The sequence below is a fragment of the Mus pahari genome, chromosome 5 (genome assembly GCF_900095145.1).
Source record: "Mus pahari chromosome 5, PAHARI_EIJ_v1.1, whole genome shotgun sequence".
In the NCBI taxonomy this organism is placed as follows: Eukaryota; Metazoa; Chordata; class Mammalia; order Rodentia; family Muridae; genus Mus; species Mus pahari.
The window spans coordinates 129586100-129610039 of record NC_034594.1 but is presented as its reverse complement, the minus strand read 5'-3'; the positions used below and the strand labels follow the sequence as shown (position 1 = coordinate 129610039).

Sequence of the window (23940 nt, the reverse complement as noted above, 5' to 3'; positions counted from 1 at the left end):
AAATCCAGCAGGGAAAACTCCAAAGTCTGTTGTCAGACTCTTAACAATCTCCTTCCAGCTTGCTTTGTTTTGCTTGGCTTTTTTTTTTCGAGACAGGGTTTCTTTATGTAGCCCTGGCTGTCCTAGAACTCATTCTGTAGACCAGGCTGGCCTCGAACTCAGAAACCCACCTGCTTCTCCCTCCCAAGTGTTGGGATTAAAAGTGTGTCCTTCCAGCTTTCTTAACTGCAACACATTTCTCCCTTTCGGGATGGTTCACACTCTCAGCTCCCCTTGGCAGGCATCCCAGGGGCTCTGGCATCTCCAACATCTTGGGATCTCCAACCCAGTTCAGGCTTTCCTGTACTGGCTTCTCCAGGCGTCCGTGCAGGACTCCCCTAGGCTAAAGCCAGAGTAGCATGGCTGAAGCTGCCAAGTTCTGTTTGCTAGCGCAGGATCCTGCTCCCTTAGTCTTCATACTTCAACCACAAGCACAGAGCAGAGCAAACCTGAAATGGCATGAGACTTTAAACTTGTTTGTTGTTTTGGGTTTTGAGACGGTTTCTCTGTGTAGTCCTGGCTTTCTTGGGTGAACTTGCTCTGTAGACCAAACTGGCTTCGAACTTAGAGATCCACACTTCAAGTTCTGCATTTATGGACAAGCTCTTAGGCAATGCCAATGCCTTGGATCTTTAGACTGCTTGAATAGTTGGTGAGCCCTCATAGCTTCCTGCAGTTCCCACAGTGGCCTCTAGATGTCTCCACGGCCCACGAACTCTTCCTGAAGCCCCACAAGAATGGGATGTGACGAATTTACAGAAATACTTAAGAGACTGATCCAAATGCCGGTGTAAGGATTTGTTGTTTCAATGTGGGGCCGACTTCTTGGTGAAACCCTTACCTCAAGATTGTTTGTTTGTTTGTTTGTTTTTCGAGACAGGGTTTCTCTGTATAGCTCTGGCTGTCCTGGAACTCACTCTGTAGACCAGGCTGGCCTCNAACTCAGAAATCCGCCTGCCTCTGCCTCCCGAGTGCTGGGATTAAAGGCGTGTGCCATCATGTCTGACTAAGATTTTTTTGTTGTTGTTTTGTTTTGAAAGTTTTTTTAAAGCTATACAACCGTAGCCATTTAGTTATTTTACAAAGATATAAAATGCATACATCTAGAAAAGAACTGTCTCTTTAACAAATGGTGCTGATAAACTGGATATCCACATAGAAGACTGATTTCTGCTCTCACCCAACATAAACTTGGGTTTGTTCAAACATAAACTTGGGGCCAGTTCAAAGTGAACTGGTCTACAAAGTGAGTTCTAGGACAGCCAGGGCTACACAGAGAAATCCTGTCTCGAATACTAAACAGGCAAACAACAAATCCCATAGTACGTTATGTTAGCCTGTCATGTGTGCTCAGATATTTATTGTTTACAAATAAGCATAAAGACGTGTCACTTTCTTGCCACCTTGGCAAGCACCTGAGAGTTAGCAAAGAAACAGTTTATTTGGTTTATAACTTTGAAGGTCAAGTTCACTTACTTACAGACATCTGGGAAAGGTGGGCAGTGTACGTCACGACCGGAGCAATTGGTAGAACAAAAACTACTCACCCACAGTTCCCTTTCAAGAACATGCCCCCACCCCAGTCACCCAAAGACCCCCACTAGGGCTCACTTCTAATTTCCACCACCTTCCTCCTGATGCCAAGCTGGGGACCAAGACTGGGTCTTTGGTGTTTTCTAAATATTGACAGGGTCTCATTACGGAACTGTAGCTGGCTTGGCACTCAGTATGTAGACCAGGTTAGCTTTGAACTCGGAGAGCTGTGCCTGCCTTTGCCTCCTGGGTGCTAGGATTAAAGGCTTGCATGGCCATGTGCATCTGATCAGCTTTGTAAACCTAGCTATGCATGGGCAAATACTTAGCCTAACTTCTGTAATTCTCACGTGATACAATTTCCTCTTAACCTGGGGTTTTCCCGAACTCAAATACCATCCCACACTACTTCTTGCTTCTGCTGGACTGGCATCCAGGAAAGCCTGCTGCTGCCACTGCTGCTGACTGCTTGCTACTGTTTCGTTTTCCTCTTCAGAGGACCAGGCATGACCTTGGCCACCCAGCTCTCCACTGCTCACACTCTTCCAACTGCTTCTGCACCCAGCTGACTCCCCTGGCAACAAAAACACTTCCTACTTAGACGGTTTCATCACCCTCCTGTCAAGTTGGCAGAAAGCTGACCTCCTACAAGGCAGGGCACCAAACGGGGTTCTTATGTGGGAGGCGCAGCTGAATGGCTGACAGTGGCCATTTTGTGGCCACTTGTGCCCCAGAATAGCCTGCATCCCGTGGGGTAGACATGGGCTCAAGTAGGTCTCGGGATTCCTGCAGTCCGGGACACCAGTTTGAGTTTCAGTTCTGATGGGTCTCTGGTCTGAATCGAAACTCCGTTCCAATAGGATGGGTTACTGAGTCAGCCTCTGCGAGGGCGGGGCGGTCACCACGGCGACGCCAATCCTGGGCCGTGCCCGCTGGTGGGTGTCGAAGAGTCCCGGGACCCAGGACTCTTCGAGGCGGAAGCACTCGCTCCGGTCATGTTTCTTGGCGCTCTCTGGTTGCTGCTGCTCCTGCCGCTGCGCACCCCGGGAGCGCAAGGCCAGGAGGCCGAAGAGCCCACCCCTTGGCCGAGTGTCCAACGCCTGAAGGAGCAGCTGAGGACGGCCGGTGCCCTCTCCAAGCGGTACTGGGCGCTCTTCAGCTGCACCTTGTGGCCCGATCACTGTGAAGACCAGGAGACCCCTGTGCCGCCTCTGGGTAAGAGCGGTCCCCGCCGCCGACCCCTCGCTCACCTGCCAGTCTCAGTCTTAAGCACTGCGTCCTGCATATCAGTCAGAGCACTCAAGCACTGCATCCTGCAGGCCTGCATCAGGGGCCTGGTCACTGCACCCCATCTCCGCACGACTCCTGGTGCAGCTCCTAGGGACAGCTAAAGGTCTGGCTGCTCTGTCGCCCCTCAGCTGCCCTGATTTCTCTAGACACTCAGCCCCCCTCCCCCCAGTCCTTGCTCGCTTTATTGATGATGGCTTAAGGAAAGCCCTTTGTAGACATACTTGGTAATTGTCCCCAACCCCAGATACTTTCGCTTCTAAAGCTTAGAGAGGAAGCGCTGGAGCATAGCTTAGAGAGGGAGCGCTGGAGCATACGAGGGAGCCCGGCTGTGAGTTGGGACCTGAACTCTGGTTTGGGCGCTGTCACTGAAAAATCTCAGGACTCTCTCTCTGTCACTATCTTGCCATCTCATGGCATTTCCTTTCCAGGCTGGAGCCTTCCTCTGTGGGGCCGGCGGTCGCTGGATGTCCTCACTGCATGGCTCTGCCGCTTTCAGGACTGCTGCAGCGGTGGTGGCGGAGATTGCAGGATCTCCAACAACTTGACAGGTTGGAGCTGATGTGATTTTCAGGGTTATCTGGGGGAGGGGGTGACGATGGAGAAGCGACCGATGAAAAACCTCCCCCTCAACTTCCCCCTCTTCCAATAAGAGGAAAGTCGGGTCTGCAATTATTTGAGGATTTCTCTGACAAGACCTTGAACACCATGATTTCTAGAAAGGACACTCTCCAACCATAGGAACCACAGAACATCAGCACTGATAGTGTCCTTAGCGGATATTACATTATATCATCTAGGAAAAGTGCCCAAATACTTGCTATGTGGCTGTTTTCAAAACACTAGTCCTCAGGGGAGCCCGGCAAGTACTTCATCCCCAGCCCTCCTGGGTTTTTTGTTTGGTTTTTAGAGTATGAAGATACTTAGTGATTTGTTTATAAAAAGATAAAGAGGTGAGAGAGAGAGAGAGAGAGAGAGAGAGAGAGAGAGAGAGAGAGAGAGAGAGAGAGAGAGAGAGAGAGAGAGAGAGAGAGAGAGAGGAATGAATGAACACATAGGGATACATGCACACACACACACAGAGAGAGAGAGAGAGAGAGAGAGAGAGAGAGAGAGAGAGAGAGAGAGAGGAATGAATGGCCATGAGCACGTGGAGGGAGGGGGAAGGGGGAAGCTAAGAGCCCAAGAGAGAAGCAAGCAGGAAGCAAGAGTAAGAAAGGGAGGAGGGGGTAAGCAGCCCCTTTTACTAAGGGTCAAGCCTTTGTGGGGAGGAGCATACCTGGCTGTTGCCAGGAAACTATAGGGTGGAGTTTAGACAGAATGCTAACACTTAAGAGCAAGAGGCCCTTTAACTTATTCCCAACCCCAGTAGTGGTGCTCCCAGTGCTGGGGACATTTTTTATCTTTAGTTAGTTTGTTTGTGTGTTTGTTTGTTTGTTTGTTTGTTTCAAGACAGGGTTTCTCTGTGTAGCCCTGGCTGTCCTGGAACTCACTCTGTAGACCAGGCTGGCCTCCAACTCTGAAATTGGCCTGCTTTTGCCTCCCAAGTGCTGGGATCAAAGGTGTGCACCACCACTGCCTGGCTAGCTCTAATTTAAAGGAGCAGAGCTTATTGGGATCTATGGGAACCATGAAGGTCTCACACCCAACTAAGACAGCTGGCTGGCAGGAGACAGTGTAAGGTGCAGGCTATGCCCTGGTCACCCTCTGTTCTCAGTCTATACTGAAGATGTCCCTACAAAGGACTTTTTTTTTTTTAAGATTTATTTATTTATTATATGTTGTAAGTACACTGTAACTGTCTTCAGCCACACCAGAAAATGGTGTCAGATCTCATTACGAATGGTTGTGAGCCACCATGTGGTTGCTGGGATTTGAACTCAGGTTCTTCAGAAGAGCAGTCAGTGCTCTTAACCGCTGAGCCATCTCTCCAGCCCGGAAGGGCATCTTCTGAGGAAGAAGAACCGTTCATCTCTGTTGGCTCCACTATGTGCTAAGAGTTCATCAGCGACTGAGTCAGAATCTGACACAGCCTGCCTCCTTTCTAGAGTGTTAGAATCAGATTAGGAATGCTAAGCAACCTCTCTGAGGGGAGGAGAGATTATGAAGCCAGAAAACTGATCAATAATTGTGGTTAAAATGTCCCTTAGGACTGGAGAGATGGCTCAGCAGTTAGGAGCCAGCACAACCCTTGCAGAGGGCCTAAGTTCAATTCCCACAATTCACATTAGGCACCTCACCGCTGACTACAACTCCAGGGAATCAGACTCCCTTCTCTGGCTTCCACAGGCAGCTGCCCTCTGCTACAGAAACCCAGGACTACACACTTATATTTATCTACATAATTAAATAAAAAGAATTTTTAAGATGGTATGTTCTAGGGGTTGGGAGCTAGATCACTTGGCAGGGTGCCTACAGGGGAAGCAAGAGTCTGAGTTCCCATCCCAGTGCCCACATAAAAGTTGGGCATAGCTCTGCACACCTGTCACTCACTGCACTGTTGGCAGAGACTGGTGGCTCCCTGAAGCCTGTTAGTCACAGCCAAACTGATGAGCAACAGGTCCAGGGACAGACCATATCTCAAAAAAAAAAAAAAAAAAAAAAAAAAAAAAAAAACCCAAAAAACAAAAAAACAAAACAAAAAAAACAACCAACAAAAAAACAACCAACAAAAAAACATAAAACAAAGGCATGATTAAGGAAGACACTTAATGTTGAGCCCTTTTGTATGTACATATGCACACCCACATGAACACACACATACAACACACAGTGTTCCTTTTCTAGTCAGGTGTGGTGTCCTGTGGTTTAGCACTTGGGAAACTGAGAAGATAATGCCTAGGAGTAGCTCAGCCTAGGCTACATAGAAAGACCCAGCCTCAATACAGAAATGTCTGTCTCCAGGTCTAACCAGAAAAGGTCTGTGATGTGTGTATAACCTGGGTCCAGCAGCAGCAGTGGCAGAAGCATCCAGGAGCGGTTAAGGCTGGAGGATGACCTGCCTGAGATGGTCCACCATCTTTTACATGGTCTTGGATGGATGAGCTCTTAGAAACAAGACTTCATTCCAAGATTGCTTCTTGCTATTCATATGCCTTTCCTGTCATTATTAAATTAATAGAATAATCCATGGGCATTAGCCCGCCCTATTGAGCAGATTTCCTGCAGGTCAACATAAAGATGAACTTTCATGAGTTAGTGCTACTTAGACGAATTAATGATTTTATGGAATTCCTGATTTAATCCTAGAGAAAAAGTTTTAAGAAATGGTTTCAGTTGTTTTGCGAGGAAGATGTAATAAAGTTAGAATCAAGAGTAGAATGTGAGCCGGGCGTGGTGGCACAAGCCTTTAAGCCCAGCACTCGGGAGGCAGAGGCAGGCGGATTTCTGAGTTCCAGGCCAGCCTGGTCTACAAAGTGAGTTCCAGGACAGCCAGGGCTATACAGAGAAACCCTGTCTCGAAAAAAAAAAAAAAAGTGAATACTTTAAGAGTAGAATGTGTCTACTCCTCAGAATAGTAAGTAAAGGCTGCATAATAAGAAATGCAATGAGCTTTCATAATCACACTAAAAAGGGAAACAGGCTTGGGACAAATTTATGTTCAAAGAAAAACATTCATTCTAGGTCAGGTCCAAGGATGGAGTCACAGGTGTGCACTATAAGACAAAGGCCATATGAAACTGTTGCTTTGAACTTATAATGAGTATACAGAATGAAATACTGCTTTGAACTTAATATCAACATCCTTTTGTAACTTCCATTTTGTGTAACACTTTATCAATGAGGTAATTTTCTAAGAATTTTTGTCTATAAAAAGGCCAAAGAAAAGAAATAAAGAGGATGGGGTTGGCTTAGGTGGCTCTGCCACATCCATCCATCCATCCATCCATCCATCCATCCATCCATCCATCCATCCATCTATCCATCTATCCATCCATCCATCTATCCATCCATCCAAATGTCTATGTGTGTTTATATGTATGTGTGTAGGTATATGTATATGTCTATAAGCATCCATGAACACTTGTGGAGTTGATTGAGACAGGTGGCTGGGTCTGGTCAGAATGTGTGTGTGTATAAATACATGTCTGTCTGTCTGTCTGTCTACACATATGTACACTTAAGAGTTAAAAAAGTTCTGAGTTTCTCACTGGGCATTCTTGCCAGTCCCAGATAATTAAGTATTGTTCTGTCAGTAGTATTGACCCCATAAATTGCTCACCTGGCCCCATCTGCTCCCCCATTCACTTCCTTATAGATCTGGAAATCCTATAGATGCCAGGAAGGTCAGGGCACAGCAGGTTTAAGCCCAGTCCATATCTTTTTTGTTGTTTTTGTTTTTTGTTGTTGTTGTTTGGTTGGGTTTTTGTTTGTTTGTTTGTTTTTCAAGACAGGGTTTCTCTGTATAGCTCTGGCTGTCCTGGAACTCACTGTAGACCAGGCTGGCCTCAAACTCAGAAATCCGCCTGCCTCTGCCTCCCAAGTGCTGGGATTAAAGGCGTGCGCCACCACGCCCGGCTTTTTTCCTATTTTTTTGCCCCTTGGAGTAATGGACAAAGAAAGTAGAAATGATAATACCGAACTTTCCACCAGCACCTGGCACTGTGTGCACAGCAATTAACAGTTGTATACACAGGGGCACGCCCACCTAGCCATTTGATACCATGAGTGTGAGTGTAGGTCATCTGTACAGAACATCATCTGCTATGGGGTTTACCTTCTTGCTGAGGCCACAAGGATCAGACAGTAGAAATCCTGGGGTGTGGAGGGGAGGTGGTGCACAAGGCCTCTGTGCCTCTCACTGGCACCTCTTTTCTCCTAGGCTTAGAATCAGACTTGCGTGTGCGACTGCATGGCCAGCATCTCGCTAGCAAGCTGGTCCTAAGAGCAGTGAAGGGCTACTTAGAGATGCCCCAAGTAGTCAAGGCCCTGGCTCTGTCATTCCACGGCTGGTCTGGCACAGGCAAGAACTTCGTGGCACGGATGCTGATGGACAACCTGTATCGAGACGGCCCGAGGAGTGACTGTGTCAAGATGTTTATCTCTACCTTCCACTTTCCCCACCCCAAGTATGTGGGCATGTACAAGGTAAGGCTGTAGTACGGGGTCAGGGGTAGCCTCACTGGCCAGGCAGGGGTAAGGCCCCTGAGCTGAGAGGAGATCCTGACTAAAGGAGGTGGACTCCTGAGCAGCCTAGCACAGGATGAGGGCCGGCAGCTGCAGGGACAGAAAATGGGACAGCCAGCCATTCCCTTCCCTTTCACAGAGGCAGCCCAGAGCTCCGGGAGGGAAAAGGTTTCCAGAACACCCTGGAGCTGTTTCCATGACGGTTGCATGTAGCTGTCCTGCAACCATGGATGAACTGGGTACCTGAAAGGGAGGCTGGAAGTGAAGAAGGAGTGGGGTGGGAAGGAAGGATGAAGCCAAGACAAAGGTTTCTGATCAAGGCTGGAAATTTAATATTCAGCATTGGGTTTAAGTGGGGTGGGGAGGTGTTGAGTGTGTTAAGAGTAGTGAAACGTAGCAGAGTGTGGTGGTGCAGGCCTGTTATCCCAGCACTCATTGGCTATGGCAGGGAGATCTTTGAGTTCAAGACCAGCCTGGGCTACACAAAGAGATCCCGTCTGTGTCTGAGGAAATGTGGACTGGAGGGAAGCAGAAACCACCCCCTCCCCAAAGGTCACAGCCTCCTTAGCTTGACACAGCTGGCTTCTGTACCTCTGCTGCTGAGAGACCTCTTTTAGGTCGTTTCAGCCACGGTAGTTTTATTAGACGGAACACTCATACCAGCCTATGGCTTACAGACAGAAGGATAACATGGCCACAAACTGCAGGGCAGAGATGGTTGTTTATAAATGGATTCTTTGGTTTATCTTTTTTTTCCCCTCATGGTATCACTGACTAACGAAAGCAACGATTTGAGGGTTTGGTTTTCTTCTTTGGTTTTCAAGACAGGGTTTTTCCATGTAGCCCTGGCTGTCCTAGAACTCAATTCTTTAGACCAGGCTGTTAAAGGCAGGTCATATCATGACATCATATTGCATATGAGTCTCCAGTTCTCACAGCAGCCTGCTACACACCAGCAGGCCGATGGAGCGAACGCTCCCTTGTTGTTTTACTATTTGGAGGGTGAGTGTTTCTGCCTGCAGAAACACTCCGGTCTGGATTCGCACTGAAGGGCGGGAGCTCTTAAAAGGGAAAAGAGCTGCAAAAAGAAATATGGAGGCCTTGGCAAAGATTCTGATCAAGGCTCGATTTTTTATTGATCGGACTTGCTTAAGTACAAGGAAGGGTTAGGAAGGGTTCCCAGCATGCCCTTGAGTCTTTTGAAGTTGCCGCGGCAGTCCGAGCAATGGTGGGCAGTCCGAGCGATGGTGGGCAGTCTGAGGGCACTGCATTTTGGGAGATCTGGGTAGCACTCTGGTATGCCTGTGCGCCTGTGGAGGGGGAGTGGTTAGTGGAGATGGGAGACCCCAACAGGAGGGTTTTCTCACTTATACAGGTAGTGAAATTAGCCTGAAAACCAGCAAACTGCTGTAACCACACCCGTGTTGGCTCTCTACTGTAGCACTGGAGAGTGTATAAACTGGGAAGATTAGTCAGCCCTGAGGGCAGAGCTTGCCTGAGTCACCTGGTAATTTTAGTATAACCTTGGAGGGCAAGGGCTGGGCCTACAGTGCCTCAGATAAGCAAGCTTCAGACAGCAGACCCCCGGGATTTTCCCAGGAAGAATTCTCTGGTTTTGGCTGCAGCAAAACCACTTGAGGATATCAGCTTCCCCCCCAGAAACCGAAATACAGACACACCACACACACACACACACACACACACACACACACACACACACACACGCCAAGGAGGCTGAGAGGCACAGTGAGTGTGGACTTGCCGAGCTGCCCTGAGAAGCAGCTGTGCCCAGTTCTGAGAGCACCACAAAGTTCATGGTCAGTGGAGACCTTGTCTTCTTGTGGTGGGTGCCCCGTGTGGTGACCCTCAAGTTACACATTGCCTGAGCACCAAGAGAGAGCAGGCTGGCTGCCTTGAGATCCCGCCCAGTGTAGGTGCTGCCTCTGAGAGGCTAAGGGAATGTGGCTGGCAGCCTTTTATTATCTCTGGGGCTGTAGAGCCCATGTCCCTGGGGAAGGTGACGTGGTTCTTAGCTCCAAGATGGGATTTATTTAGTCCTGGAGAAGGCACCTGGCTGGTGCTTGTTCCCTGAGCAGATGGGCTTCTCTCAAGAACTTTCCCGCACTGGTCTTCATCCCAGGTGAGCTGCTGAGCCCAAGGACAGGAGCATCACCTGGGGAGCTTGGCAGCCTGGTGGGGCCCAAGCCTGCCTTTGGTGATTGTGGTGGGTGGAGCCCAGGCTTAGGTGGTCCACAGCACCTGGGCAGAGGAAACAGGAGACTGCTCTCCTTTGAGGTCTGCAGCTCCCCATGTTCTGTGCAGGAGGAGTTGCAGAGGCAGATGCAGGAGACACAGCGGCGCTGCCACCAAAGCATGTTCGTCTTTGACGAAGCAGAGAAGCTGCACCCGGGGCTACTGGAGCTGCTTGAACCCTACCTGGAACCAAGGAGCCCTGAGGCCCATGGAGCTGAGGCGCCCCGAGCCATCTTCCTCTTTCTCAGGTGAGGTCTGAGCAGGAGGCAGGGGATGGGGTACTGACTGGCAGCAAAGGCTTTATGGAAGCCAAAGTCCCCAGCTTGGAAGCAGACAAGGGACGCTGAGTGCTACCCACCCTCCGGACCCACTCTGATTCTCCCTGGGACTCTGGCAGGAGGTAGAAAAGTCTGGCTGCCTGGCTGCCCCACCTCAGAAGCATTGGGAGGAGGACACGGCGGGTGCTTGGTTTTTTTTTAATTTTTTTTAAAAGTTTTTCCTGCAGTGTATTTTGATCATATTCACACACATCCCAACCCTAGATCCATTCCTCACTTTCCTACCCATCCAACTTTGTGACTTAAAAAAAAAAAATCCATCAAGCCTGATTTGTGAATCCCAGATATTCTTGCATGTGTGGTCCTGCACTGGAGCATGGCCAGCTTACCAAGGGTTACATGAAAGGAAATTCCCTCTCCCATTAGCTAATAATTGCCTATAGCGCCTTAGCTAGCATGGGACACACTTGGTGCCCGGCTCCCCTTTCCTCGGTGGGAGTTGGTTTCTTTGGAGCTTGCACAGATCTTGAGCATGAGGTGACAACAGCTGTGTGCCCACAACTGTCCTGCTATGTCCAGGAGACACTGTCTCCTTGTGGTCCTCTACCAGCCCTGGCTCTTAGACTCTTCCTACTTCCTGTCCTGAAATGATCCCTGATCTACGATCCTTCTCTTGGGGGGAGAGGGTGAGGTATTTATGTTCCATTTGGGACTGGGCATGTTGGCCAGTATGGGTCTCTGCCAATGGAAGTTTCTGGGGGCTGGGAGACACATTAGTCTATGGTACAGTGATATGTCATTAGAAGTCCATTTCATAGTATGTCCGTGCAGGGGAATAATAGTTGTGATTATCCATTGGTTCTTGGCCCTATAATGGTACAGTGGAGTGAGACTTAGATCCAACCAGAAAGTGAGTGGTTACTTCCATGCCTTTCTGCAACATCTTTTAATGTTATCCATCTGTAAGTCCCTCCTTTACTCTGCCCTCCCTCCCCTTACCCCAATTTAACACTCTAGTTCCATTATTCCCCACTAGCCCTTTAGACTACTGTCCCTTTAGCCCTTTAGACTACTGTCCCTTTAGCCCTTTAGACTACTGTCCCTTTAGCCCTTTAGACTTCTGTCCCTTTAGCCCTTTAGACTATTATCGCCCTCCTTTGGAAATCTCTCCTTGTGGCCCTGTGTTAATTTCCTGAGTCCGTGAGTAATTTCAAACAAAACACTAATGTCTGAGAGCTCCAAGCTAACACTCACAAATGAGAGGAAGCTTGGTGTTTGTCTTAGCAAGTCTAGGTTACCTCAGAATGGTTGTTTCTAGCTCCGCCCACTTACCCGTGGATTTCATTTCACTTTTCTTAATGGGTGAATGATAGTCCATTGTGTAAAATATACTTCATCGTCTTTATCCGTTCATCAGTGGTTGGCCATCCAGGCTTTTCTTAGCTATTATGAGTAGAGCAGCAATAAATATGGATGAGCAAATACAGTCCTTTGAATATATGCTCAGGAGTGGTATGGTTGGACTGTATGGTCAGTTGCTCTTTGGTTTTTTGAGAAGTCTACACACTGATTTCCACAGTGACTTCATCAGTTTGTACTCTTAACAGCACTGTTTCCCTTTCCCCACACCTGTGCCCACATCTGTCATTGGTTGTTGTTTTTATAATTTTTATTTTTTTAATCTTAGCCATTCTGACTGGGTAATATGAAATCTCAAAGTAGCTTTAATTTGTATTTATCTAATGGTTAACGATGTTGAATTTAAGAAAAAAATGTTTTCTTAGTTATTTTCATTTTAACCTTTGAGATTTTTTTTTGTTTTTTTTTTTTTTTTTGGTTTTGGTTTTTTTTTTTTTTTTTTTTTTTTTTTTGTTTTTTTTTTTTTTTTTTTTTTTTGTTTTGTTTTTTCGAGACAGGGTTTCTCTGTATAGCCCTGGCTGTCCTGGAACTCACTTTGTAGACCAGGCTGGCCTTGAACTCAGAAATCTGCCTGCCTCTGCATCCCGAGAACTCTTTTTTTGTTTCATACTTGTTTTTAATTTTCTTGTTTTCTTCATGTTGGTTTGAGTTCTTTGACTATCCCAGACTCCAACCCTCATATGTGTAGCTGGAAAAGGTTTTCTCCCCCATTTTAGAGACTGCCTCTTCACTCAAGTGATGGTGTAGTTTCATGAGGTCTCGTTTATTAACAGTGGATTTCAATGCTTGTTCTTCTATACTCATTAAGTCCTTCCATGTGCATGAGTTCAAGTGTACTTCCCATTCTGTCAGATTCAGGGTGTCAGGTCTTGTTTAAGTCCTTGATCCATCTGGAGTTGAGTTTTGTGCAGGCTAAGAGATAAGGATGAAATCTTATATAGCTATACCATTTGATCAGCCCCAATTTTTGAAGATGTTGTCTTTTCTCCAATGTGTATTGATGGCATCTTTGTCAAAAGCCTGTGGGTGTGTAGGTTAGTACATGGTTCCTTGGTTCTATCCCACTAATTAACAAGTCTGGTTTTTTTTTGTTTTGTTTTGTTTTTAAGATTTATTTATTATATGCAAGTACACTTTAGCTGTCTTCAGACACCCTAGAAGAGGGCATCAGATCTCATTACGGATGGTTGTGAGCCATCATGTGGTTGCTAGAATTTGAACTCACGACCTTCAGAAGAGCAGTTGGCGCTTTTAACCACTGAGCCATCGCTCCAGCCCCCAAGTCTGTTTTTAATCCTAGTACCATGCTGTTTATTACAATGGCTCTGTAATATAATTTGAAATCTGGGATGGTGGTATCTGCTAAAGTTTTTTATTGTTTAGGATTGTCTTGGCTGTCCTGAGTTTTTTTGTGTTTCCATATGAAATTTAAGATTCAATTTTCCATTTTTGTGAAGAACTGCAATGGAATTTTAATGGGCATTATGTTGAATCTGTAGCTCGCTTTTGGTAGAGTGGTCATCTCACAATGTTAGCATGGGAGGTCTTTCATCCCTGGTATCTTACTCAATTTCTTTTCTTGTCTTTTTTCCTTTTAAAGGTTTCAGTACACTCTCACTTCCTCAGATTTGTCCCAGGGTATTTCTGGAGGCCATTGTGAATGGAATCATTTCCTCAATCTCTATCTTGATGTGTTTGACATTTGTATATAGGAAGGCTACTAATATCTGAGTAGTTTGTATTTTGCTGACAGTACAACCTGTAATTTACCAGTGGACTGTTTGTATACTCTTAGTCTCCCTCACTGTCTTACTGCTCTGGCTAAGACTTCACGCATCATGTAAAACAGTAGGGCGAAGAGCGGAGATTCTTGTCCTGATCCTGACTTTAGTGGAAATGCTTGAGTTCTCCTCTATTTAGGATAGCGTTGGTTTCGGGCTTCCTGTGTATTGCATTTATGTTGTATTAATTATTTAATTAATAAATCCCAACTCAGGGTCGCTACCAGCCCCAAAGGTCTATGTTCCCCAATGAAAAACACACACTCACAGCCTTCCTATGTTATATTCCTTAAACAGCACAATAGTTGGGCCACTGCTTAAATCTCCATGCTGTTAATCACCAGCTATTACTAATTTTGTGCTCCATCTTGGTTGCTCTTAGCTGCAGTTAGTCAGTCCTCTGGGCCGTGTATTCTTGGCCCAGAGTCTGGCCCCTTCCTTGCTTCTCTGCTTCATAGCGGATTGTCTCTTCTCTGTCCACTCTACTTCAGCACCTCAGATCTCCCTCCTCCTCCTGCTCCCAAGCCCAGGAAACCTAAAATCCTGCCTCTGACTGTCTTCCCCAGCTACTGGCTGTTGGCGTCTTTATTTACCAATCAGAACCAACTGGGGGCAGGTTCCCAGAAGCTAGTAGACTCTATCGTGTAAACATTTTGGTGGTGGGGGGGGGACATAATTCGTATTCACAATGCAAGCAGCTACACATTTATTACATTGAAATAATCCTCTGTATCCCTGTTCTTCTAGGACTTTTATCATGAATGGATGTTGAATTTTGTCAAAGGCTCTTTCTTTTTCTTTTTTTCTTTTTTGGTTTTCGAGACAGGGTTTCTCTGTATAGCCTTGTCTGTCCTGGAACTCACTCTGTAAACCAGGCTGGCCTCGAACTCAGAAACCCGCCTGCCTCTGCCTCGCAAGTGCTGGGATTAAAGGCATGCGCCACCACTGCCTGGCCAAAGGCCTTTTCTATATCCAATGTGATGGTCCACTGTGGACCATGAGTACTGACAGATTGAATTCTGGGATCAGCTTCAGTGAGACAGCTCAACTTTATTCGGGTTGAACAAGGACTATGTAGCTCTTGAGGAGAGGGTAGGGATTTCCAGGAACCGTGTACATTATTGGCTAGGGTTGAGGTTCTGGGAATGCTTCCTTTTTCGTGAAGAGGAATTTTAAGAACCTGCTGGGCAGGTTCTTATTGACAGAGAGGAAGCCGAACTTGTAATCTGACCATAGATGGTCCCCAGAGGTGGGAGAGGTAGAGGTCATTTGCACTTAGGCTGAAAGCAAGGAGAGAGCCGTCCTAACTCCTGCCAGTCTCAGGAGAGGATTCAAAGTCAGTCTTATCCTAGGCCAGCCCTCCCCACAAACCCCCAGTTGCATGTAGCCACAGACCATCTGCCTATGTGTTGGATTACGTTTATTGATTTACATATGTTGCTCCATCCCCGTATCTCTGGAAAAAAGCTGGGTATTCTTTTTTTTTTTTTTTTTTTTTCCCAGAGCTTGCTAGGCAAGTGCTCTACCAATGAGCTAAATCCCCAACCCCAGGCTATTCTTTATGTGTTTTTCAGTTAGATTTTCAAATATTGTACTGAGAAACTCCGAATCTATTTTCATCAGGGAGATTGGTCAATATTTTTTTCTCCCTTTTTTGGGGTGGGGTAGGGTGGGATGGGAATTGGGGCTGATTTTGGTATGAGGATAAAATTGGCTTCATAAAAGGAATTTGAAAATGTTTTTTCCTTTTCTATTTTGTGGATTGGCAGAAGAGGTCTAGTAAAATTCTGTACTAATCTATCTGGTCCTGGGATCTTACAGTTGGGTGGTTCTTACTTTTTTAAAAAAATTATTTGTATGTGTGTTTGCCTGCATGCATGTATGTGATAGCTCGGGGTTTTTTAATTACTGCTTCGTCTCACCAGATGCTATGGGTTTATTCGGATTATTTACTCTATCTTGATGTAACTTTGGTAGGATTTATATATCTAGAAAATTGCCCACTTTAGATTTTCCATCCATAGATTTTTGTTGTTGGTGGTGGTTTTTGTTCTGAGGTTTTTTTTTGTTTGTTTTGTTTTGTTTTGTTTGAGACAGGGTCTCTTTATGTAACCCTGGCTTTCCTGTCCTGAACCTCTCTTTGTAGACCAAGCTGGCCTCAGACTCAAGAGATCCACCTGCCTCTGCCTCTCACGTGCTGAGATTAAATGTGTGCCTCCATCTGGTGTTCTTCTTCTTGATTTTACTGAGGCTTCCCTCTGGGTTTTTTGTTTGAATTCATGAATTTTTCATGTTTTATTTCATTTTGGCTTTTCTTCAGAGATTATCTCTCTTTAAGTTTTGTCTTTGTATCTTAAATTGTTTTCACTATTTCATCCAATTGTTCATGTTTCAAGGTCTTTATTCTAGCCTTTATGTTGTCTTTGATTTTTTTATTATTGCTTTTGAAATCATTTTTTATATGTGCCATCTACGCTGATCTTCAGACATTTTCTAGGGAAGTACTGACTTTTGTAGGGACTTGTTATTCCTGTGTACTTGCCACGGGACCTAGGCATCTGTAGTTACAGTGCTGGTAGTAGTTCTGGAACCTTGTGTCTGTTTTGTTGTGTGTTTAAAGCTCTGTTTCTTGTTACCCAAGTTGATCAGTTGAGGCTTAGGTTTGAATCTTTGGGCAATTCAGTACTGAGGTTCCAACTGGGTATTAGAAATAGTCGCCGCTCAGTCTGAGCTAAGTGACATTTCTAAGCAGACCTTCTGTTGAGTTAGAAGATTCTCACAATCAGGCTTCAGGAGCCTTCAGGGCCTTTCCTTAAGTATCAGGTACCGGTGGCGTTCATGATGCAAATCTAGAATCCCTCCTGAAGGTGGTGAGGGGGGATGCAGTAGACAGTCAACAAGATGCTTGGTCCACAGGCAGATGGTAGAGGTGGGTGGAGTTGCCACTGTGGGTCTAGTGTCCTTTCTTAGAGTGGGGCAGTCCTTGGGTCACCAGGCTGGGTGAGGTAAGCAAGGCTGGATAGAGTTAGCATCAGCAGGCCACACTCCCTGACAGAGATCTAGTGGAGTAGGGGTTAATGACAAGAGTCTGAGAGCACTGGTTTTGTTCTAAAATCAAGTAGAAACCCACCGTACATTCCTCAGGATTCCCACCCTGGGAGGGCAGTCTCTTCTCAGAAAATGGTGAGTGAAGGGCAGGTCTCTCACATTTGCAGTGGACCACGGAGGCTGCTGAGCGGGGATGCCACTCCAGGATCACTGCTCTATATGCCCAGATCCCCAAAAGGGCTCTGTGGGCAAGGAACTTAACCAGTCTCGATGCTTCGCCGACGCTCCTCCAGACTGGGCTGTGGACTGTTACAAACCCTTTCTCATTTTCCACAGGCTGGGGCTTGCTCATGAGTTGGGTGGGGGTGGGGTGGGATTACCAGGGTGCCCCGGGGAAGTAGGAGTGGTTTTTCTCCAGCTGAACTTGGAAGGCAGGTTTGGGTTTGGGGTGGTTTCCCCAAGACAAGACGGAACAGATTTAAGCCACTTGGGTTTCTGCGTATGGAAGCCAAGGACGGAGCAGGTGAGGATCCCGAGAGGTTTTAAGAGAAATGGAGGCATTTGTTAACATAACTGAAATGCCAGAATGAAGACTGAGCCCAGCTCCCACCGTATTCACCCCGTTCTGAGTCAGTGGCCTCAGCTGTCCATGACATTCCCACAGCATGAGGCAGTGGAATGGTTCCCCAAGGCACCGACTCTCCTACCTAGCTGCTTTACAACTTGGCAAACTCTCTCAGGTGCTGCATTGCCCGGTGTGACCCAGTGACCCTCCTATCTCAAGGCAAGCATTTTGGTTACGGACCAGCTGTCAGTAACCCTGCCCTTTCCTCTAGAGACCTGACCTCAGTGGACTGACTCAGGCCACATAGCTATATACACACAATAGTGCACATGGGGGAAGTTGGAGCTGGGGTGATGCCACTTAACAGCAGCCAAGCTGCCGTCCAGGGAATTCACTCACTCAGGGGCTCTTAAACAAATGAGGCAGTGGTTTCCAGCAACCTGCTGCAGGCGTGCACCAAGGCCTTCCGTCATAGAGAGGCCATGAGCCAGACTACCACAGTCCCTCTCCAGCCATGCAGAACCACAACCACCCCTTCTGAGGGTGCCCCCAAATTAGCCACTCCAACCCCTGCCCCAAGGTTCTCTGGTCTTCTAGTTATGAGAGAGCAATGTGTTTGTGATCCGAGTCTCTAGACTTGGCTTCTAGAACAAACTTCAGTCAGTTTGCCTTCCCTTTGTGGTAAGGATTCTTGCATGTGTGGTGTGTGTGTGTGGTGTGTGTGCGCTAACCTGTGTGGAAGTTGACACTGGGTATCCTGTATCACTCTCTAGCTTGTTTGCTTTTTTACCCTTTTTTAAAGTCAGGGCTCACTGTGTGGCCCCAGCTGGCCTGGAACTTGGTATGTAGAGTATGCTGGCCTGTAACTCAGAGATCCGTGTACCTCTGTCTCCTGAGGTAATTAAAGGTGTGTGCCACCAGACTTGGCTCTACCTTGTTTTTCGAGACGGGGTCTCTCACTGAATTGGACAGACTAGCTGGCCAACAAGCCCCCAGAGCTGAAGTTCTAAGGGCACACAGCCACGCCTAGCTCTTCATGGGGCTGCTGGAGACCTGAACTCGTGTCTTCATTTGCAGGCAGTAAACAGTTTGTCCACTGAGCCCTTCCCAGCCCCAACACCGCCAACTGGATCTGCAGTTTAATCCTGAAATACACCTGAGACCTGCTGTTGAAATGAGGTACTGGTGGCTTTTCTGCCAGTTCTTTGTGGCACCTCAGACAAAGTAGGTGAAGCCCATTGCCCAACATTGACAAAAGCCATTTTCGAGTGCCAAGATTTTGCAAGAGTTAAGCTTTATCTGTAAAGCTGACAGTAGGATGGGAAGGCAGCCAGGCCTGGGGAAAGGCAGAGTGGAGGGCTGACTAGATGTGATGAGTCAGCGGGCCCAGCTGAGTTGACGCACAGTCCAGGTGGAACTCTGACATGATCCCGGCCCTGGTCCCTCCTGCAGCTGTTGATGGCATGCCTCCCATCTCCTCTAGGGTCTCATTCTTCAGGTAATGCTTATGGGAAATTTTTGCAGCCATTAGGTTCCAGAGGATATTTTAGGTCACAAGGTCACAAGGCAGGCCTGGAGCTGCTCTGCTCTTATCACACACCCAGAAGAGGGTTGCTAATGTCTGAGCTGTGGTCAGGGTACGAACAGAAAGAACTTTGAAGAACTAACTGTATGGATGTGAGTTATTCATGAATGGTGCATGTGGGGTGCAGTGGGTGCTTGTTGACTGCCTCCAGACTGATGAAGCACCCCTAGCTTGTCTGGGCCCAGTTTCTCATTTTACCAGTGAAGAACCTGAGTCTCAAATAGGTTCGTGAGAGTCTAGCTCTGTTGTTTAGGGAAGAGTTCACAGTTGGTGATGGGAGCTTGTGACAGTGATCCTTTCAGTGTGCAGTCAGCAGGGGCTGGGAGGGTGAGGAATTCAGCTACCTTGGTACACAGGTGCCAGAGTGCAGCCCTGCTGAGCTGAAGGCACTGGGCAGGCAGTGAAGGCTTCCCAGGCCTTGTCGGTGTGAGAGGTACAACCTGTAACATGGTGGGAAGACGATACTAGCTGTATACAACAGTGCACACAGTTCAGAAGGAAGCTGCATAGAGCAGATAAATATGCAGAGACCATGCAGAGTGGGGCCCGTGCCCCATGGAGCTGGCAGGTAGACCTAGGACTGAGAGGGTACTGTTCTAGGGTGTGTGACCTGGGGCTTGATCGATTCACCTCCCTGGCCTGCCGTCCTCCAGAGGCGTACCGCCAAGTCCAGGTTGTGGAATCAGGGCGACTGTGGCAGACAAGGATGGGGCAACCTCTGCTGATGCAGTTATGTACCCAAAGGCCACCTGACAGGCTGTCCAGCAGGTGCAGAGATCAGACGGGTGATGTAAGCTGTTTCTGCAGGGCTGGAAGTGTGGCAGAACAGCTGGGCTTGAGCAAGGAGAAGGGATGCCTTTGTTCTTGCTGGATTCTTCCAGTGGGAGGCTGGAAATCAGTTAATCAGTGGCTATGAGGGGACACCCTGGTCTTCACTTGTTTGCTGGGGAAGGATGCTGCCCCCACCTTGCTAGGGAGGCAGGTTAGGGGTTGGGAGGGGCACGCAGTGAGTCTCATCTGCAGGACAGACTGAAATGCAATATTATCAAAAAGATAGGAATGGCCCAGTGGTGGTGGTGGCGCATACCATTAAATCCCAGCACTGGGGAGGCAGAGGCAAGCAGATCTCTGAGTTTGAAGCCAGCTTGCTCCAAAGGTCTGAGTGACTCCTCTGAGGTAACAAGGACACTGATCCTTGTGAGGAGAGAGGACAGGAGATGCTGGACTCAGTTTAATTTGCTGCCTGCCTCCTGTTATCCTCCACTTACTGTGTTCCTCATTCTGTGGGCCTTAAGCAGGGAAAGTGAAGGCACAGCTGTGCAGTCAGACAAGGCTCAACTTGAGACAGGGATGAACTGCTCCCGGCCTCCTTGTGGTGTCACTCCTGTCTTCCTGTACTTGGCCTGAGAGGACACAGGCAGTGCAAAATAAGCTTTTGCTCCACACTTGTGTGAAAGGGAGCATGCAGCCCAGAGAGGCACCTCCTGTGTCCACCAACTGCAGGGTCCTGCCAATACTGTTTTCCACACTAATTCCCTCTACCTCTACTCCATCCCCTACAACCCATCGTAGCCTAAGCGAGTTTCTTAGGACAGAGTGGGTGGGGCCCAACCCTACATTCTGGCCCTAAGTCCTTCACTGGATACATGCTGCCTCCCTCAGCCGTGGTCTAGCTTTCACCCTTACCTTCTGAGCCTTGAAGCCTGTGGTCCTGAGGCATCCTTGTGCCCACAGTCCTCCCTTGAGTCTGTCACTGCTCAGTGCATCCTCCATTAGTGTCCCATGGTCCCAGAATCTCATTCGTATCTGATTTGCAGGTCACTCAAAACTTGAGTGTTTCCTGCACTGTGCACATACTGACCAGTGTTTACCAAAAAAGGTTCAGGAAAGCAGGGTGGGGGCAAAGCAGGGGAGTGCCTTTCTGCCCTGCACCATAGCAGCAGAACTGATCTCAGCAGTCAGGGAATACAAGCGGGAGTGAGTGTGGGAGTGAGTGTGGGAATCGGCTGTTAACAAGCGCTTGTTTCTTTCAGTAACCTCGGGGGCAGTGTCATCAATGAGGTAGTCCTGGGTTTGCTTAAGGCTGGATGGTCCAGGGAGGAAATCACGACGCAGCACTTGGAGGTGCCCCTTCAGGCTGAGGTCATGGAGGCGGCAGGTGAGTGGTCCACTCAGATACATACACAGCCTTGCCAAGAGCACAACCAGAGATGATTTGGTATCAACTGTGAGGCAGTGAGGGTATCTGGACAGTGGAGGACATAGGACAGTCTCACCCGTCAACTTCTGGTGGCATGAGAATAGGTAAACCTATACTCCTTCCCTGGAAATGCATTCTGAAGAGGGTCACTGGTCCAGCCCAGCCCCAGAAACAGCTGTGGTCTCTGACCAAAAGCTAGCAGATCTCTCTGAGACAACAGTGCAGGTAGGGCAGCCCCCAACTGAAGGTGGGGACAGCTCCACCTTTCTGCTACACCAAAGCAAGCCACATTGTGGCCATGCTGTCACCTGCTGCTGCAGCCACAATGCTGCACTGTGCTTCTCCGTGCCTAGAATAGCCACCGCTGCACAGTCCTTGGCAACAATGCACACAGTACTCCAAGAGTACTTTGTGGAAGACCAGCTCTTGTGCGGGTCTCAATTTGGGGGGGGCAGCTTAAGTCGCCAGCAGCAGGGTTCAGTCCCAGGCTAGGTCAGCTCTATGTAACTTTGGGTCTTGATTACAGACAGCAGCTTTGGCTCCAGCCGTCTCCTGAAGAAACACCTTATTGACCACTTTATCCCCTTCCTGCCACTGGAGTACCGCCATGTGAGGCTGTGCGTCCGAGATGCCTTCCGGAGCCAGGATCTCCCCTACACAGAAGAGACCCTGGATGAGATCGCCAAGATGATGACATACGTCCCCGAGGGAGAGCAGCTTTTCTCCTCTCAGGGTTGCAAATCCATTTCCCAGAGAATCAACCTCTTTCTGCCTTGAAAGTGACTCCTGTGCACCCTAAACAATCTTCCTCTTCCAGAGACAGCCATCTGCCAGGTGTCCTGGTGTCCAGCAACCACTGCTTTCAGCTGGTGTGAAGGCAGTTCCTAACAGAGACAGTTTCTAAAATCCACTTGGTGCCTTAAAAACCTACATTCTAGACAATCTAGACTGAGGGTCAGGAAGTCAGGAAGCCAGTGGAAGGTCCAAGTACCAAGGGACCTCAGAACTCTCCTGGCACCATAGCTCTTCCGGGAAGGCAGCTGGAGTTCAGTATGAGCCTGAGGCTCTAGGATCTTTGGGCTACAGAACAAGGAAGATGGAAGATGTGTGGACTAGAGGAGTGTGGCCCAGGTCTGCAGGGCTGGCTGGCTTTCTGACGTGGGGATAGGGGCAGCTTCTGCATGAGAGCTCAGCAAAGGGCCTTAGGCTAAAGGACAAACCGAAGCTTTCAAAACATGATGGGTGTGGCCCACACCTGTGATCCTAGCACAGTAGTAGGCTAATACAGGAGAGAGAGCTAAAAAAACCGGATCTGCCTAGTTTGAGCAGCCTGCCAGACTTGACAGACAGAACCACAGGTGAACATAGCTGAGGCGTGTTCTGTTGTGCAGGCTGAAAACTTTTTTAAGAGGCCTCGTCATGTGTAATTAAATCTTGTATTTTTCTAACATCCTTTTTTACTGAGACCTGGTTCTTGCACTCTGCACTGATGGGAACTGGTGGAGACAGGGTAGGTGCTGGCCCTGGCAGGCTGGCACAGCATGTGCCATCCTACGTGCTGGTTTCAGGCTACTTTGGAGCTTCTTACTAAGCTCCTCTGACTCAGCCCTCGCACACACGTGTCCTCTGCTCCAGCCCTGACAAGGGAAGCTGTGGTTCCCGAGGCTGATGTGGCGAGGCAGGTCAGCACCACCTGTCTTTAGGATACCGTGGGCCACTCTTTTCTGGTCCCTTCACACTTTTTAAACATACAGGTCTTTGTGTTTTCTCAGAATTTCCCCCTCTTGTTAAAAGCCCTCCTCAGCACTCTCACCTTTAGCTATTGTAAAATGGACCATATCTGCATCCCCAACTTACCAGTACATGTGTACTCACTCACCTGCCTTAAGGCTAGGGACCACCTAGCCCAGCCATATTCAAATAATTGAAGTAAAGGAGTGTAGTTTGGAAGTGGGATCTCAATTAGCAAAGGCAGTCACAAAGTTCAAAAGCTTAGGGGTTCTGCTGCCACAATCCCCAGGGACAGAAATTTAACAATTAAGGTTTCTTATAAAGCAAGACCACATGGTAATTAATAAGCATAAAATGCCCAATGAGACTTAGATTCTTGATCAAGTCAGGTGCTTCGATGCTGTCCTCGAATAGTCAGGAGGACAGAGCAGGATGGGCACAAAGTGAGAACCAAGTTAACTGCAACAAGAATACTAGTGAATCCCCTCCCATCCAAGAGCCAGATGCACTGTTCTCCCTCTGGACAGGGGATGCTGGAGTGCTGAACAGGTCTTACCTGATCTAACAGAACTGGAATCCTAGAAATACCTTGTGGTCACAAGTACTATAGGTAGAAAAGCAGAGCAGGAATTACAAGCAGAAACTTACAATTCCAGAACAACCAACAGGTCAGTGGTTAGATAAAAATGGAAAAATCTTAATTTTGTGAGGCAAAGCCCATGAGGAAAACAACTCTGAGAAATTGCAACCACACACACACACACACACACACACCCCTCAGACAGGCACTGTGCCCAAAGGACTAGAAAAACACTAAACTCCAAATTACTATAATAACGAATACCACAGTGGTGAAAAAACTACATGTGGTAAACACAGCACACGCTGCGATTCGAGCACTCCGAAGGCTGAGGCAAGAGGCTGTCTAGTGAATTTGAGACTGGCTAGGGCTATACAGCAAGACTGTCCTGCTGTCCCTATCTTTTTGAGACAGTGTCTCATAGCTAAAACTGGTGTTGAACTCAGTACGTAATCCTGAAATGGCTTTGCTTTTTCATCTTCCAAGTGCTATAACTACAGACATGTGGATTTAT

At 47.7% G+C, this 23940-nt stretch overlaps 1 protein-coding gene across 1 annotated transcript; it reads left to right on the top strand.

The window, feature by feature from the left end:
• The first annotated feature begins 2354 nt into the window (after positions 1-2354).
• On the top strand, positions 2355-22565 carry Tor3a (torsin family 3 member A). Its single transcript, XM_021198804.2, has 6 exons — positions 2355-2787; positions 3291-3410; positions 7682-7947; positions 10309-10487; positions 20949-21073; positions 21642-22565. The coding sequence occupies exons 1-6, from the start codon at positions 2568-2570 to the stop codon at positions 21890-21892; spliced, it is 1161 nt and encodes a 386-aa protein (XP_021054463.1). The 5' UTR covers positions 2355-2567; the 3' UTR covers positions 21893-22565.
• Positions 22566-23940: the final 1375 nt, after the last annotated feature.